General features: G+C 35.7%; 1 protein-coding gene across 7 annotated transcripts in view; it reads left to right on the top strand.

The window, feature by feature from the left end:
• Positions 1 to 16939, top strand: part of ANKRD28 (ankyrin repeat domain 28) — a 197202-nt gene that overhangs the window by 148969 nt on the left and 31294 nt on the right. For all 7 annotated transcript variants that reach the window (XM_011219906.3, XM_034663654.1, XM_034663656.1 and 4 more), the window contains 7 exons: positions 1329 to 1471; positions 4782 to 4994; positions 10292 to 10370; positions 11284 to 11398; positions 12668 to 12750; positions 14579 to 14642; positions 16280 to 16348. In XM_011219906.3, coding sequence (XP_011218208.1) covers positions 1329 to 1471; positions 4782 to 4994; positions 10292 to 10370; positions 11284 to 11398; positions 12668 to 12750; positions 14579 to 14642; positions 16280 to 16348 — 766 coding nt within the window. The remainder of the gene's footprint in view (positions 1 to 1328; positions 1472 to 4781; positions 4995 to 10291; positions 10371 to 11283; positions 11399 to 12667; positions 12751 to 14578; positions 14643 to 16279; positions 16349 to 16939) is intronic.

Genomic DNA, 16939 nt, shown 5'->3' with positions numbered 1-16939 from the left:
CATGAACAATTTATTTAATGTAACAAATACTGATTGGGTGCCTATTTTATATATAACAGTGTTCTCAGCCCTGTGGAATATACGAGGAAGTAGAACATAAGAGCATATAGTTGCTTTTGAAGATATGTATTTGGGAAGTTAATACATAAAAGCAATTTGGGGCAATTAAATAATGATTCAAGTTTAAGAACCATCAGAAGGTATTACGTACTTATCAGATAGGTATATGGTGCTTTTGGCTTATAAGACTTCTAAGAAAGAGAGATGACAGAGTTGATTGGGGAAGATGGGAACTGATGTGGACCTTGAAGGATTAGTAGCAATGCTTGCAAAGAGACATCCAAGCAAAATATGCCATGCAATGAAGGAATCCCATGAACAAAGGTGCAGAGGCAGGAAGCATTATGGAAGAAGGAGAAAGCAATGTATAATCTGATAAAGACCAAGGAGATATAAAAGGAGAATTGTGGTTCTCCCATCTTTTGGATACATGTCCCCCTTCCTGGCGTCCTTGTATGGTATAGTGGGGCCTGGGACTAGTTCTGACTAGTGAATTGAAAGCAACATCACCTCTGGCCAGAGCATTTAATTGCTGATTTGAGATTCTATATAGTCTATTCCTCCTTTTGGCACAGTGACCGGCCACATTCAAGATAGTGTCAGCTGTATGAGCCTGTGTTGTGTCCTTGAGTGACTTAGCAGACCCCTCTTGCCAAGCTGTCATAGTGTTGATAAGAAATAAAATGCTAGTTAAGCCACTGAAATTTAGGAATTGATTGTTAACCATAGCATGTATAGCCCTACCCTGATTGATAAGGTGAATAGCAAACTAAGTTGGTTAAGGACATCTGGTGGAAGTAATAAGGGACAAGAAGTTTTTAACCACATGTTCTAAAAACCTAACATTTTTAAGAAACAAGCCCCAGTCAAGTCACTTCCAGATTTTCAAGTAGAAGATTCCACAAAGGCAGATAAACGTAAACTAATGTGTTACATTAGACATAAAATGCTAATTTCAGAACTTGAGAATGTATTAAAACAGTCTTGAAAACAATAAGATCTAGACAAAAAGAGGGTTATCTAGATCACTGGATAAAATAATCACATATACTGTGTTCAGTTAGTTACCTCTATCAATGTTTATTAAAATTACCTGAATTCTTATTTTTTTCTTCTCTCCTTTCTCTGGTTATAAATTGATTTATTGTGACTTATGCATTATTTAGGTAATTTGCATTTTTACCTCTTTTTTAAAAGATATCCAGATTATATTTTATATTTTCCTTTACTCATCCGTTTTTTTTTTTCCCTCATAAACACATTTTTAGGTCACATTGAAGTAGTGAAATTACTTGTGGCACATGGAGCTGAAGTGACATGCAAGGATAAGAAGTCTTACACCCCCCTTCATGCAGCAGCCTCTAGTGGAATGATAAGCGTAGTCAAGTACCTTCTGGATCTTGGAGTTGATGTAGGTATATAGATTGAGCAGTATAAATGAAGGAGGCATTTTATGTGTTTGTGATTTCATTGCTGGCAGAAGTTATTTCAAATTTTAAAGATAATTTTATATAATAATATTTTTGCCTTTCAATTAGTCCTCTACATAATATATAGTGCGCTAATATCTGATCATGTAATTAGTCAAAATATATTAAGAGGTAAAGGATATTTCAAGTGTGAATGAGTGAGACAAGTTTTTCTTCTTTATCACTATTCAAACCCTGTAGCTCCATTTTAGCTGATCAGACATACTTGGGTTAGTTTTCCTAAGTTGCTAGGTCACTGTTAGTCGTATTTGCTCACTGTTAGTCTTATTTGCTCAGTCTTATACTCCCTTTAAATGACTATAACAGTTCACGTTGCAGGATATTGGCAAGAGCTAGGCAGGAAAACCAGAGGCTTCTTGCCCATCAACTGTAAGTGTTCCTTACTGTATAAATTTGTTTGGTTAGGAGGGTTGCTGCTTTATATTTGATTCCTGAATTGAGATAGCTAAGAATACCTGTTACTTTCACAGGTCATCCTTTAAGCACTTGTGCTTTTATGCCCCTCTTAGTATATTTACTCTTATTTTAGGTACAGTTCTGACAGACTCATCTGGTTCTTCAAAACAGATTAAAAAGAGTAAATTAGAAGGAGAGAGGATTAGGCTCTGCTAGAGGGAGGGCTGTAGATCATCTGCAAAAACAAACAAAGAGGTAGGTAGTAGTCTAATTGGATAAAGAATGTAGGGCAGAATTGTAGAGGTCAATAAACTCTTAATTTAAGGGTTATATGAACCACTTTGCCTAAAGCAAACAAGTAGTTACTGAAAATGTCGGTATTGTGAGATGTTGTAAAAATCCAAACACATAATTGGGTAGGGTCTTGTAGAGTGCAAATAGATAGAAGTTTTATTTCTCAGCAGTTCTCTAGCTCTGTTTCACCAAGTAGCATAATGCCGTACCGTACCCCTGATCTAGATAAATGAGGCATCTTTGTTTCTGACTACTGTTTCACATCCATTCTGGTGCAGTTTTTTAAATTTGTGTTGACAGTAAAGTAACATTTGTAAACTGTGGTGACAGAGTGTTCTTTGGAATAAATGGTCAGACTTAGAGCCGTTTAGTGACATGTGGCCTCCAGTTGCACTTATTAGTTTCCCGGGGCTTCCATATCAAATTACCATAAAGTGAGTGACTTAAAACAACAAAGTTAATCTCTCAAAGTTCTGGAGACTCTGAGGGAGAATCCTTTCCATGTCTCCTAGCTTTTCGTGATGAAATGTAGGTACTTTGACTAAAATTAAGTGTTATTTTTTCACTTTCTCCAATTTCTGTTACCAGGGATTTCAGGGAAAAAAAATTTAAATACAGTTGTGATAAGTTGGGGCCAACTGCAGAGTTAGAGGGTACAGTATCCAAACAAGACTACCCTTACTTCTGATCAACTACAAGTTTGAGGCATTCCCCAAAACCACCTTCAGGTTTGATAAGTCACTAGAAGGATTCAAAAAACTCACTGAAGGGGCGCTAGGTGGTTCAGTCAGTTAAGTGTCCGACTCTTTATTTTGGCTCAGGTCTTGATCAAAGGTTGTGAGTTAGGGGCGCCTGGGTGGCACAGCGGTTAAGCGTCTGCCTTTGGCTCAGGGCGTGATCCCGGCGTTACGGGATCGAGCCACGTCAGGCTCCTCTGCTGGGAGCCTGCTTCTTCCTCTCCCACTCCCCCTGCTTGTGTTCCCTCTCTCACTGGCTGTCTCTATCTCTGTCAAATAAATAAATAAAATCTTTAAAAAAAAAAAAAAAAAGGTTGTGAGTTAAAGCCCCACATTGGCCCCATGCTGGGCAGGGAGCCTACTTTAAAAAAAAAAAAAAACACCTCACTGACAACTATTATACTCATGGTTTATTATACAAAAAAGATACGAATAAGATCAGCCAAAGGAAGAGACACATAGGGCAGAGTCCAGGAGTATTCTAAACAGAAAGCATTTATTGTTTTCTCCCCATGGAGTTAGGACTCCTTACTCTCCTAGCATCAGCATGTGACAGTATGCACATAGTATTGCCAAACAGGAAAGCTCATCTGAGCTTTGTTTTCAGAGGTTTTATTGGGGCTCCTTTACATAGGTGTGATTGATTTATTTTTAATTTATTTTTTAAAATTTTTATTTATTTTTTAAATTTTTATTTATTTGAGAAAGAGAATGAGCGAGAGAGAGAGAGAGAGAACACAAGCAGGCGCAGAGGGAGAGGGAGAAGCAGACTCCCCACTGAGCAGGGAGCCCAATGCGGGGCTCGATCCCAGGACCCTGGGATCATGACCTAAGCCGAAGGTAGATGCTTAACTGACTAAACCACCCAGGCTCCCCAAAGGTGTGATTCATTGATTGATCACTTGCCCACATGGTTGATTTCAGTCTCCAAGTCCACTGATAACTGAGGGCTCCAAAGCCTGCACCCCTAAATCACATCGTTGCTTTATGTGGCTTTGGCACATTCTACCTGCAGACCATTGGCTATGGCCAGTCCTACTCCAAGATCCAGTGTAACCAGCTCCCCCCCTAAACAAGGACACTCCTATCAAATATGCCATATGTTACCCCTCAGGGCCAGACATGTCTTTGGGCAAAGGTCACATCCTTTATGCAAAAGTCATGTAAACTTTAAAGTATTCACCCGTTTTATTTATTAGAAACAGAATTAAAAGAGAAACTTGCTCAAGAATTATTTCTCAGTATGGAGAGCACATTCGTTTTGGTAAAATGTTAACATGTAAGTCTGGAAAATATCTAGAGCCCGACTTTGTTGAAAAATGAAATAGAAAAAGATGCCGCTCATTTTTTAAAAATCCTGACCTTTATTTCGTTTTGTCACTGCAAATGTAAAGGCTGAAAATAAGGATGTTATTCAGTACATCTCAGAATTTTCAGTTTGTGTTCATTTGTCATGATTCTTAATTCTTATAACTACCTTATTTTGAAGACCTTTAAAAATAAGTTATTTTATTTTCATTTTCTTAAAATTTCTGTCTTGGAATCATTCAGTTTTGTCATGAAGTAGACATTGCATGTGTAAATTATATTCCCTGAATGTACAAAATCTATTTGACACCAAAATGCTGTTGTTAATGTTCACTATTTTAAAAGAACTTGAGGATTATAAGCCTTATCTGTGTCTTTACCCCTGTTTCTCACTTTAATAGCTTGACTGCAACCACAACATTGCTAAAATAACTCTCATTCTTATAGCAGGTAGCAAGACTACTTTAACATTGAGATTTTTTTTTTCTTCCAATAGATGAATGAACCAAATGCCTATGGGAATACACCTCTTCATGTAGCCTGCTATAATGGACAAGACGTTGTAGTGAATGAACTTATAGACTGTGGTGCTAATGTAAATCAAAAGAATGAAAAAGGATTTACTCCCTTGCACTTTGCTGCTGCATCAACACATGGAGCATTGTGTTTAGAGCTTCTAGTAGGCAATGGGGCCGATGTCAATATGAAGGTATGAAATAAAATCAGAATCCATACTGTAGTGTTTAGGAGTGTGCTGTTTAAAACAGTATCAGTGGGGCGCCTGGGTGGCTCAGTCGTTAAGCTTCTGCCTTCAGCTCAGGGCGTGATCCTGGCGTTCTGGGATTGAGCCCCACATCAGGCTCCTCCGCTGGGAGCCTGCTTCTTCCTCTCACACTCCCCCTGCTTGTGTTCCCTCTCTCGCTGGCTCTCTCTCTGTCAAATAAATAAAATCTTTAAAAAGATAAATAAATGAGTAAAACAGTATCAGTAACAAATACCATTCAGCAGTAAAAAGGAACAAATTACTGATAGACATAAGAACACAGGTGAATCTTAAAAAGCCTTACATGGGGCGCCTGACTCAGTTGTTAAGCGTCTGCCTTCGGCTTGGTCATGATCCCAGGGTCCTGGGATCGAGCCCCGAGTCAGGTTCCCTACTCAGCGGGGAACCTGCTTCTCCCACTCCCCCTGGCTGCCACTCCCTCTGCTTGTGCTTTCTCACTCTGTCAAATAAATAAAATCTTTAAAAAAAAAAAAGCCATACACAAGAGTATACATATTATTCTCATTTATATAAGGTTCTAGAGCAGACGAAATTCCGTTTATATGGAGTTCCAGATTCTGTAGTTAAACAAAAAAACAGTTGACTCTGTGAGGAGGGATTGATGAAAGAGGGATGGAGGAGAACTTTCTGGGGTGTTGGTAATATTCTGTATTTTGACAGGCATTGTGTAATATAAATAAGCATTTGTCAAAACTCATGAAGTGGTATATTTCAGATTTGACACTTCATTGCATGTAAATTTTCCCTTAGGAGGTAACAAACCAAACTGATGTTGAACCCTAATGTTTAGAGATAGTATGTAGTCATATCTGCAACTTTTGAAAAACATCTACTAATTGGGTGGATGGCTGGATAGAAAGATTGATACGTTATGATGTGTGTATGGTATAATGCTAGTGATAGAATCCAGGTGGTATGTATATGGGTGTTCATGGTAATCTTCCAGCTTTTCTGTTTTAAAGCCTTTTTCAATTTTATAAAAATTGAAAGACTGCTATCAATGTGTTACATATAAGGAATAGTTGTTTTTTTGTTTTTTTGCTTACATTCACTTTCAGGAATGAGCATTTGAATTTTAGAAATATGTGAAAATTCTGGAACCAAAATAAATGTACTTTATAACGTATAATCATCATTTTGATTTTTCCAGGATGCTTTCACTGATTGTTTCTGTATTCATTCATTCATTCTTTATTTGCCAGTCTATATCTTGTGTTATAAAGAGAAGAAAACCACAAATAAAATTGAACTGTTTAGGATTCGTAAAAACATTTAACCTTAGAATGTGTTTTTCAGAGCTTTAAATCTTAAGATTTCAGTTTCTTTTGTGGGTATCATGAGCCAGTCTTCAGATTGGTAGAGAAAGGAGTCCAAACTTTAGAGCGACCTTTAGTGATGCCACTGACCCTGTCTGACAGCTTCAGTAGCAGCTAGTCCATCTATGATTAGGTCATTGCTTTAAATTGCCCTCTTTCAGCGACAGGAAGAATTTATAGTTATCACACCCAAGGAAGGAAAGGACATGAGGTATCATAAAGAACTCCTATTACATGATTACGTTTAAATGCCTTTTCTTTTTTTTTTTTTTTAAAGAATTTTTTTTTAAAGATTTTATTTATTTGACAGAGATAGAGACAGCCAGCAAGAGAGGGAACACAAGCAGGGGGTGTGGGAGAGGAAGAAGCAGGCTCATAGCAGAAGAGCCTGATGTGGGGCTCGATCCCATAACGCCGGGATCACGCCCTGAGCCGAAGGCAGACGCTTAACCGCTGTGCCACCCAGGGGCTCCTAAATGCCTTTTCTAAGAAAATATATTTAAAGCTTCCAGTTCTCAGATCACCTACTAAAGTTTATTTTTTAATCAAATAATTACTAAAAATTTATTGATAACAAATTTGAACTCCTCAGTTTGATTTAAAGAATTCCTGCTGTTTGGATAATCAGGGAGTAGAACAATATCTAAACTCTTGTGCAGAAAGAAATTTGTTACTTGTTTCCTCAAAGGCCTAGTAATATTTTTTAATGAAGATTAGATCTTAACATTTCTCAAAAGATCACAACCAAATTTTTTTTAGTCTCTATGAGACCTGTTTATGATCAAGTGACTATAATTAAATCATCATTGTGTTTAAATATTAAGTATCATGGCTTACCTATATCACTAGCTGTGACACATGTTTTAGTTTCTATAGTGCTGTCTTTAAGGGGTAAAAATTAGGGTTTTTATTTATTTTATACAGTGCCATTTAGACATGAATATTTAATATAATTTGATGATATATCATTTGATTCATATGTGAGTGCCTACATAGCTGACTCCAGTGGCTAAGTAGATTTGAAGCAACAAGCCAATGATGTTGGTTTAGAAATAGATTTCCTAAAAAGTTGCCTTTAAATTTTTTTTTTTAAAGATTTTTTATTTATTTATTTGACAGAGATAGAGACAGCCAGCGAGAGAGGGAACACAAGCAGGGGTAGTGGGAGAGAGAGAAGCAGGCTCCTAGAGGAGGAGCCTGACGTGGGGCTCGATCCCATAACGCCGGGATCACGCCCTGAGCCGAAGGCAGCCGCTTAACCGCTGTGCCACCCAGCGGTGGCTGTTGCCTTAATCTTGCCTGGGAATGTATGACATCCCATTTATATGCAGTTGTCCAGTTATCTTAAAGCCAAGTTCCTTTGGAACACAGTTCCCATGCTGTTAATGACTTCTAAGGTACCTTTCAGCTCTGAAATTATATAAAAATTATTAATAACTCTGTTTTTAACCGGTAAGAATATATATTCACTCAAGAATATATCTTCATTCCTGACACCTGTATTTCCTATATTTATCAAATCAGTGGCTATCAAATTGTTGCTTGATTAAGGAGCTAATAAGGCTTTGACACTTGCCTTATATCATAAAAAAAAATTATACTTGTAACCCTCATGTTCTCCTTATCAAGTCATCTCTTTCTCCTTGCTTCATGTTTTTTTCTACGTCATTCTCCATTTTGGTGTTTCTGTCCCTGATCAAGTTGTGGATGACTAGAAATTGGAATGTGAATTTAGGCTTGAAATTACTCAGTTATTTATTTATAGGTTTTTAAATTGGCTGTCTTACAAGTACCACATAGAGATAAAGTGAATGAAGTTTAAAAAGTCTGGTTTTTATAACCTTGCTTATTAACATGAGCCCTGCTGCATTGATTGTATCACTTAAATGCACGTCTTTTCCCACTTTACCTTATTCTTCTTAAGAATAAATTTTGGTCAGATAAAATACCCCAAATGATTTGATTTAAAATTTAAACATAAAAAGTAATGTACATGGCTTACTTGTTGTTGCTATGTGTGGTCACCTGTGAAACCAATTCTTAGAATTTTGGTGGATCTTTATTTTTTGTTTGAAATTCCTAATTTGATCTAAAATTAATTAAGGTGACTTAAAAATCTACCTATTCTCTCTGCAATTCAGAGAGAAATAAATGTGCTCTTCCCCCTTCTAACATGTCTTAAAGTGGACTTTTCAGTTGGTATTCTGAATCTTTTGGGGTTTTTTGGGTTTTTTTAGTATATTTGGAATACGTTTTATAATCAGTAAGTATGCAGAAGGCAAAAATGTTAATCCAGAGCCACCTACAGGACTTCACTTACTAGCTATGAGACCTGGTTACATTTCTTAACCCCTTGGCCTATAACATAGGGTCAATAATACATATGTCATAGGGTTTTGAAAAGCAAATGACTAATATATATGAAGTGTTTTAAAACTGGTTGAAACATAGTGCTTACTATGTATATAAATGTTAGCTATAATTTCACATTTCATCATTTTATGAACTCAAATTTATATTACAGTTTAGTTTTTATTTTTACTTTTTTTTTGTAAGGTAAAAGATTAACATTAAAAAATCAAGATATGTTAAATAGGGAACATTTTGAGAAAACATTACAAACTGGAATCCTTTTATTAAAATGCTTTTGTGCTTTTTGTTTTGTTTTTTTCTGGTTGAAAGTACAACTGGTACCTAGATAAAAATACCAAATACGGTAATAGACTGTAACAGACACTGGTATATATCATATGGGTGTTTTACAAAGATTAGTATATTTATTTTATACAGCAGACCAGTTGAGAAGTGAAGGCTCAAGAAGATAGACAGCTTCTCCTAATTCTTGCTGTGCTAACTGGCAAAACCGGGGTTCAGCTCAGGTCATTCTGACTCCAGAGCCTCCTTGTTTGTTCACTTGGGTTTGTTTGGTTTCGTTTGATTTGGTTTGTTTTCCCTCCTGTGTACTCACTGCTTCCAAAGGTTTGAAAATTCTATGAGATAAATTGCCAATTGGATAGTTTGTTTGCTTGAAAAAAATTAATGTAAAGTTATGGAATCAAATACATCAATAGGTAATTATGAAGTTTGTCTAACACTCCACTATAATAATGACAAGAGAATTTCTTGAGATTTGCATTATACAGTTTTAGTGTAAACTTCGGGATACTTGTCACATTTCAATTTTAAGTATATATGCACAAGATATGCTGAATATTGCTAAGGGATTAGGAATTGCAAAACAGATTCTTTCCTTTGTAATGGTCACGTATGTTTTGACGGAGTCCTTTAGAATTTCAGAGTTTGTACATTAAATACACACATGCCCAGCCAGTATGATTATTTATTTTAAGTAATTTAAGAAAAAGGCTAACAATATTTATTACAAGTAATTATAAACAAATTAATAAATGAAGTTTTTAAAGTGATTTATAGTGGTTGAAGTTAATTCTAACATTGACTTTTCCTTGGTTGAGGAGGGATTCAGCATTTCTTAGAATGAAAGAATTGGAGCAATGTGAAATTTTTGAAAGGTGGGAAACAAATGCCACTTGTACCGCTGCTGACTTGGTTGAATCATTAATATCCTTGTGCTGCAGTTTTCCCGCCTGTGTACTAGGAATGATACCAAGATTACACAGTACCTACCGTGAAGAGCTTTTTGTAAACTGTAGGCATTGAGGGGTTTTTTTTGGTATACTTGTGCTTTATAATACCCACACGTAAAAAAAAAAAAAAAAAGTTCCTAATTTTGAACAGCTATTTTACCTCCATAGGCTTGAGCTAAATTTAATGCTTGAATAATGGTTTTATAAGATAAAGATGCAAGAGGATATTCAAAATAAAACTAAGGGTTACATATGCCAGATATAGTAATAATTTTAAATCTCTTTTATTTGATTATTTCAGAGCAAGGATGGGAAAACCCCACTGCACATGACTGCCCTCCACGGTAGATTCTCCAGATCACAGACTATTATCCAGAGTGGTAAAAAGTATTTCTGTTTGTTTTTTTTCTTAAATATAGTAAAAAATCCACAAAATGAATGGTATTAAGGAATTGTTGTAGTGTCTATGTATTTTTAATATTTGATTTCAGATCTTACGAAAATCAAATAATAAAGAGTATAAAATGCCATGTATATGTATCTTTCACAATTTGTTTTTCATTTATTTTTGTTTTGTTTCACCTGAATTATAAATACAATTTCTCTAGCAGTTGGTGTGGGGTTTTTTTAAGCATTGCTAAATAGAAAACTTTGCCTTACCACCACAGTATGTATTTGTATTGTACATTAACAAAACTCTGTTGCATTTATCTTTTTTCCTCTTTTGGATATTTTGAACTATTTTTAGGACTTTGATTTATTTTTGGAACTTGTACTCTTTTGCGTTTGAATTAGTACTAGGCAAGCTAAACCTTTCAATAAAAACTCTTAGGTACATTTCTTTAGTGTTTCCCAAGCCATATTCCAAGGAATTGTTTGTTAGTAGTCCTTACGGTTTTGCAAGGAGAAAGTAGTAGTTTTCATGATCCAATAATTCCTAAAGCATTGCATACAATCTTGGGGACAGAGTATGTGCGTTAAGGCTCTGAAATCTTGCTCTAAAGAAATATGTTTAGCTTTGTTTTAATATAGTGGTTTCCAAACTTACTGGACCCCAGAACCCTTTATCATTTTAAAATCTGTTAAAAGCTTATGGTTAGTTCACGAAATTGTTTTTAAGTGTAAAATCTGTAACCTCAGTGTGTGGCCAATAAATGTCCTCTGAATGAAACCTAGTTAAATCACTATATCCATTAGTTTATGCTTGAATAGTGTTTCATGTTACTTTCCATGTAATAGATTTGACTTGATCTTAATATAGTCCAGCATCTGATAGTACATTATTTATTGCAGGAGCTGTAATCGACTGTGAGGATAAAAATGGAAACACCCCTTTGCACATAGCAGCAAGGTACGGCCATGAGCTGCTAATCAACACTCTTATTACAAGTGGTGCTGACACTGCAAAGTAAGTACTTACCACAGTGTTGATAGCTGTGGTGACAGGGAAACACAGATGGAAGGGAATTGCAGTTTTCCTGAAATTTCAAGTAGAAGCATGGATTTTGTGCCCAATATGGTACTAATTGCTTGAGCTTTTTCCTATTTGTGTGGATAATGTGCTAGAATAGATATTTAATGTGATTTCATTTGGTAAGCCAGCGTAGTATATTTTTTTTACCGCAGTGAATTCTAGATTATGAATAATACGCAGTTTTAGTCAGAGCTTTTCATTGTTGTGATCCGTTTATTTTTCATCTAAAAGTAAATAGAAGACCCAAAAAAGTTTATATACTGAATGCTTTCCTTTTTCATTCAGGTAATACTGTCTGTAGATCTTTGGTGCCCTGCTTTGGTCAAAACAGCTCACTTTGTCTATTTTATATATTAAAGTTTCTCTGTAAAGATTTTGTTTGAAAGATGGATTCTCTTGCATGCTCTGCAGAAGTAAACACCCTACTTAAATTAATTATTAGGAATTAATCATTCCTATGTGTGTCTTTATATTTTTATTACATTTTATTACATTTATTATATATATTCATTAACATGTTTTAAACCTTTTAAACTTTCTGTAATTGTGATGCTACTATACACTTTTTTGCAACCTCTTGATTTAGATTTATATGTAGATATAAATTTGGACTTTTTTTCACATTTCTACAAATACCTGTAGTTCATTCATTTTATAAAATTTAATTATTGTATAAAGATTTCATAGTTTATTCATTCTACTTATTTGCACACATAAGTTGCTTCCAATTTTACAAAAATTACTGCAGTGAGCATTCTTGAACATTCTGTGTTGTGTTAATGATTCTCACTGGCGGCGGCGGGTGGGGGGTGGTGGTAATGGATTTCACATCCTTAGGCGAATGTCCAGAGACATTTTTGGTTGTCATACTTAGGGAGGAGGGTGTTACTGGCATCTAGTTTGGATAGAGTCCAGGGGCACTGCTGAACATCCTGTGTGCAGAGGGAAGCCCTCCCACCCCCACCATCAACAAAGTCCATCATGACAGAAGTGCCAAGATTGAAAAATTCTGCTCCTGGAAGAAAATTGCTGGATAATAAATAAGCTGTGCCCACCTTCAGCCTTTTGCCAAATTGCTCTTCAAAATGTTAAAAGTTTTGACTCATCTAATTATCTTTCCACTTTAACTAGTTTCTTTGTAATTTATTTAAATGATTGTATTATTATATTATAATGAGGGTTACTGTCTTACTTATGCTTCAGGCGTGGCATACATGGAATGTTCCCCCTCCATTTGGCAGCCTTAAGTGGTTTTTCAGATTGCTGCAGGAAACTTCTTTCTTCTGGTAAGTGGAACCGTTGTAGACTGAGTCTCCTTTTTTTGTTTCCCCAAAGCCCTCCACATTTTAATGCAATCTCTTTATCCTACTTTTCCAAAACTGTAGATAAGTCCAAGTGTGAATCATTCATTAAACCCTCTTAGAAGATGTTGGGTCTTTTTTAATTTTAAGATGCAGTTTTATCTTCACATCTGGGAAGGGTTTTATTTTTCCAGGATTTCCTTCTGTGTGTTAGTTGGGGAATGGGGTATGGAATATTTCTAGAGTAGTTTCTGTTCATTGAATGGTAGTTTTCTTGGATCATCTCCTTATGTCTAGAAACAGAATATCTTCATTTGCATGCTTTTCAGGAGCTGATAGCCATTCTTTATTATCTTCCAGGTTTGTGAAATTATTTATACCATATCTGATTACTGCATTATAATATAATAATCATAGTCAGTTTGAAACAAAACAGGATCTATACCTTTCTGTAAATATTACAAAACTGTGGTCCTTATTAAATGCATAGAATTACTGAGTATATATAATTTAATTGATTTTAAATGATAGTCTATTTCTTAGAGTGTTAAGAAAGTTGAACATATTTTGTATACTAATACTCGTGATTGCTGAAAGAATTATAGGTAAGTTTTGGTAAAAATTAACATATTGTGTGAGACAGATACTTCTGAGTTTTTTCTTAATGATTTTTTTTTTTTTAGTTATTTCTGCTTTAAGTTATTAAAAGTGTATGTATGTCCACAAGTATTCACAAACCCATTTATCTATGAAAGAAGTCTAAAATTTCTCCTCAGTGTTAATAATCCACAGGTAGTAAAGCACATATGGCTTCTTTTGAAAACAGTTTTTGTGTCTCTTTTTTTTTTTTTTTTTAAGATTTTCATTTATTTGAGAGAGGAAGAGAGCACAAGCGGCAGGGAGGGGCAGAGGGAGAAACAGACTCCTTGCCAAGCAGGGAGCCCAACACAGGGCTCCATCCCAGGACCCCAAGATCATGGCCTGAGCTGAAGGCAGATGCTTAACTGACTGAGCCACCCAGGCAGCCCCTAAAAACAGCTTTATTAAGAGATAATTCACCTTACATTCAATTCATCCATATAAAGCATATAGTTCAGTGTCTGTTAGTATATTCAGAGGTATGTGACCATCACTACAGTCAATTTTTTTTTTAAAGATCTTATTTATTTATTTGAGAGAGAGAACAGGGCGAAGGGGAGGGGCAGAGGGACAAGCAGACTCCCTGCTCAGCAGGGAGCCAGACATGGGGTTCAATCCTAGGACCCTGAGATCATGACCTGAGACAAAGTCGGATACTTAACCCAACTGAACGACCCAGGCACCACTACAGTCGGATTTAGAGCATCCTCATCCTCCCATTAGCAGTCGTTCCTCGTTTCCTCCCTCCCCTCTCTAAGCAACCATTACTCTACTTTCTGTCTCTAAATTTGCCTGTTCTGGACAATTCATAGAAATGGAATCACCCAAGATGTGGTCTTTTCTTTCACTTAACCAAATGTTCTCAAGGATCATCCATATTACAGCATGTATCAGTACTTCATTTCTTTTTATTGTTGAATAATATTCCATTGCATCCTATGGCTTTTAAACAAGTACTCCAGCACTTATCCTAAAACTAGTCTCAGTCCTTTAGAGGCAATTTTTTTTTGGTATTATTGTACATTATAAATCTATTTTCAATAATTTTGTGCTTATTTGTAGTTCAGTTTTGTTTGAGATCGGGGAGCATGTGATATTTGACATTTCTTGACATAGTACTTTAATGTGAAGTGACTTATTTATGATACTATACAAGATGTATTCATTCTTATAGGATTTGATATAGATACCCCAGATGATTTTGGCAGGACCTGTCTACACGCAGCTGCAGCTGGAGGGTATGTTAACAAAATTTTTACTTTTTTAAGAAGAAGGTAGCTGGTCATGTCAGTTTTTTCTCTTATCTTCATTTCTCTTTATTAGGCTGCCTCAAAATAGAAAACAAACCATAATAGGAGTGGTTTGGGAGAAGAAAGTCCAGACTAGTAGAAATTGCTTTTTCTAAATCTTCTTCCACCTATGTTATAAATTATGAGTGGGAGAGATGGAACAAAACTGTAAAGGGAAGTATTGTGGGGGAGGTGGAACAAAACTGTAAAAGGAAGTATTGCTTTCTATGAGAGAAAATTATTTCTGGATAAATGAATATATGTCCTCAAATGAGAGCAACAAAACATTAGTGATGTTCTGAGTAATACTAATGTTCTTTGAAAGGTGTTTAGGGTTTTTTAATCATAATTTTAGAGGGGAAAAACGTCAATGCTTGTTTATGTCTTGCCTCTACTCAGGGCTAATATATAGGAAAAAGAAAATTTTTGAGATTGAAAAATTTTGGACAAAGTTTTAAATACTACTGCTAGGGGAAACTAGGCTCTTGGTTTGAATAAACAACTACCTTCAATTAAAACTCGGTCTCTGAAGCATGCTGCTAATCTAATGTTTCTGATCAGTTAGGTCCTAAATCTAAAATAGGCCATTTAATTCATGGTGACTTAACAAAAACAAAATTGGCAAGAATTTTATTACAATAATCATTCTTTAAAAATTGCCAGTGGTTTCAGAGGAGAAGTACATTGAACCAAGACTACCACTAGGCCAGTCTCAGATGCAGAGATGGATGGTGAACATGTGACTGGGTCATCTTGTTCTTCCAAGGTCACCGAAGAACCTTCCAGTTGAAACCCAGCTTCCATATTACTGACCTCCAGAGGGAGGGACAAAAGACAATACAACTATCTGATTATGTGGCAGTCACACAGTTTCTAGTGTAACGTAGTAATGATATTCAGATTTTTGAAAATTAAAGTACAGAAAGACCTATGCATGTGCCATACTCCCTGTAATTTTAACTGAGGATACATCTAAGCATTTATAGTATAGGAGAAGATAAGGGAAAGCAAATTGGAACATTTTCAGGTTTGATTTTTTTTAACCCATTTTCTTTTAATTTAGTATTAAAAACCATTTAAATTTAAACCATTCTGTTAAAAGCATGTTGTTTGAAGTTTGTTTTAAAGGTTCCTAAAAACTCTCAGGAACTCTTTTTTTTTTTTTTAAGATTTTATTTATTTGAGATAGAGCGTGAGCATTAAGGGGGACTGGGGGCGTGGGAAGGCAGAGGGAGACACAGACTCCCCACTGAGCAGGGAGCCAAGAACTCAGGCTAGATCCCAGGACCCATGAGATCATGACCTGAGCCTAAGGCAGCCACTTAACTGACTCTCAGGAACTCTTTTACAAGTGTGAACTTTCTTTTAAATAGTGACAACATAATTCATTTGTTATTTCCTATCCACATGCCAATATGTAAATACATAACTTCTTAAAATTCTAGATACGATGAATTTTAATGTTTTATTTTTTATAAAATAAATTATGTCATTTTATTCACTTTATCTTCATTTGAAAACATGCTACCAATGTCATTACGAAATTATTGACAGTTAAGTCTTCTAACTGTATTTTCCCTGAATAGGAATTTGGAGTGCCTAAACCTTCTGCTGAATACTGGTGCAGACTTCAACAAAAAGGACAAATTTGGGAGGTAGGCTGTGATGCCATTCCTCTATAGAACCTAATTAATGTTATTCACTTAATGACTTGTATGACCTTCTAAATGGCTTCTGAAAATTAACAGTTCAGCATCTTTTGCATTGTGATCATGTTTCACTGAGAGGCCCAAATAAGTCAGTGACTTCTAAATATTCATTTTTATCCACAGTCTTCTTCCACTTGGGCCCCTGCCACAGCCCCAGGCTGCCTGCCACAGCTTTACCTTATAAGCATCTCTGTATTTCTTGATATCATTCTTCTTCCTCCCATAATTATACCATGGAAATGTAAAACCCCATGCTACCTGTGTTCCTTCAAGAAACTCACAAGACCTAGAACTCAGTAGTATAGTTCTCTTTGCCGCCAAGTCATTTCATTGTCAGAGACTCTACTGCCCATATTTGGTTACAGAGCACTAGAAATAGGAAGGGAATAGGTAACAAATATATATGAAACTTTTGTTCTCCCCTCCTCAAATCCCCACATATACATATACACATTAACAACACATCTACACACACCCCTTTGTATGACTGGTAGGAAAACACCTGTGAAGTGACAGAATCCCTCTGTAGTCTTTTAG

Source organism: Ailuropoda melanoleuca, chromosome 6 (genome assembly GCF_002007445.2).
Source record: "Ailuropoda melanoleuca isolate Jingjing chromosome 6, ASM200744v2, whole genome shotgun sequence".
NCBI classification, from domain to species: domain Eukaryota; kingdom Metazoa; phylum Chordata; class Mammalia; order Carnivora; family Ursidae; genus Ailuropoda; species Ailuropoda melanoleuca.
This window is presented reverse-complemented; position numbering and strand designations above follow the sequence as displayed.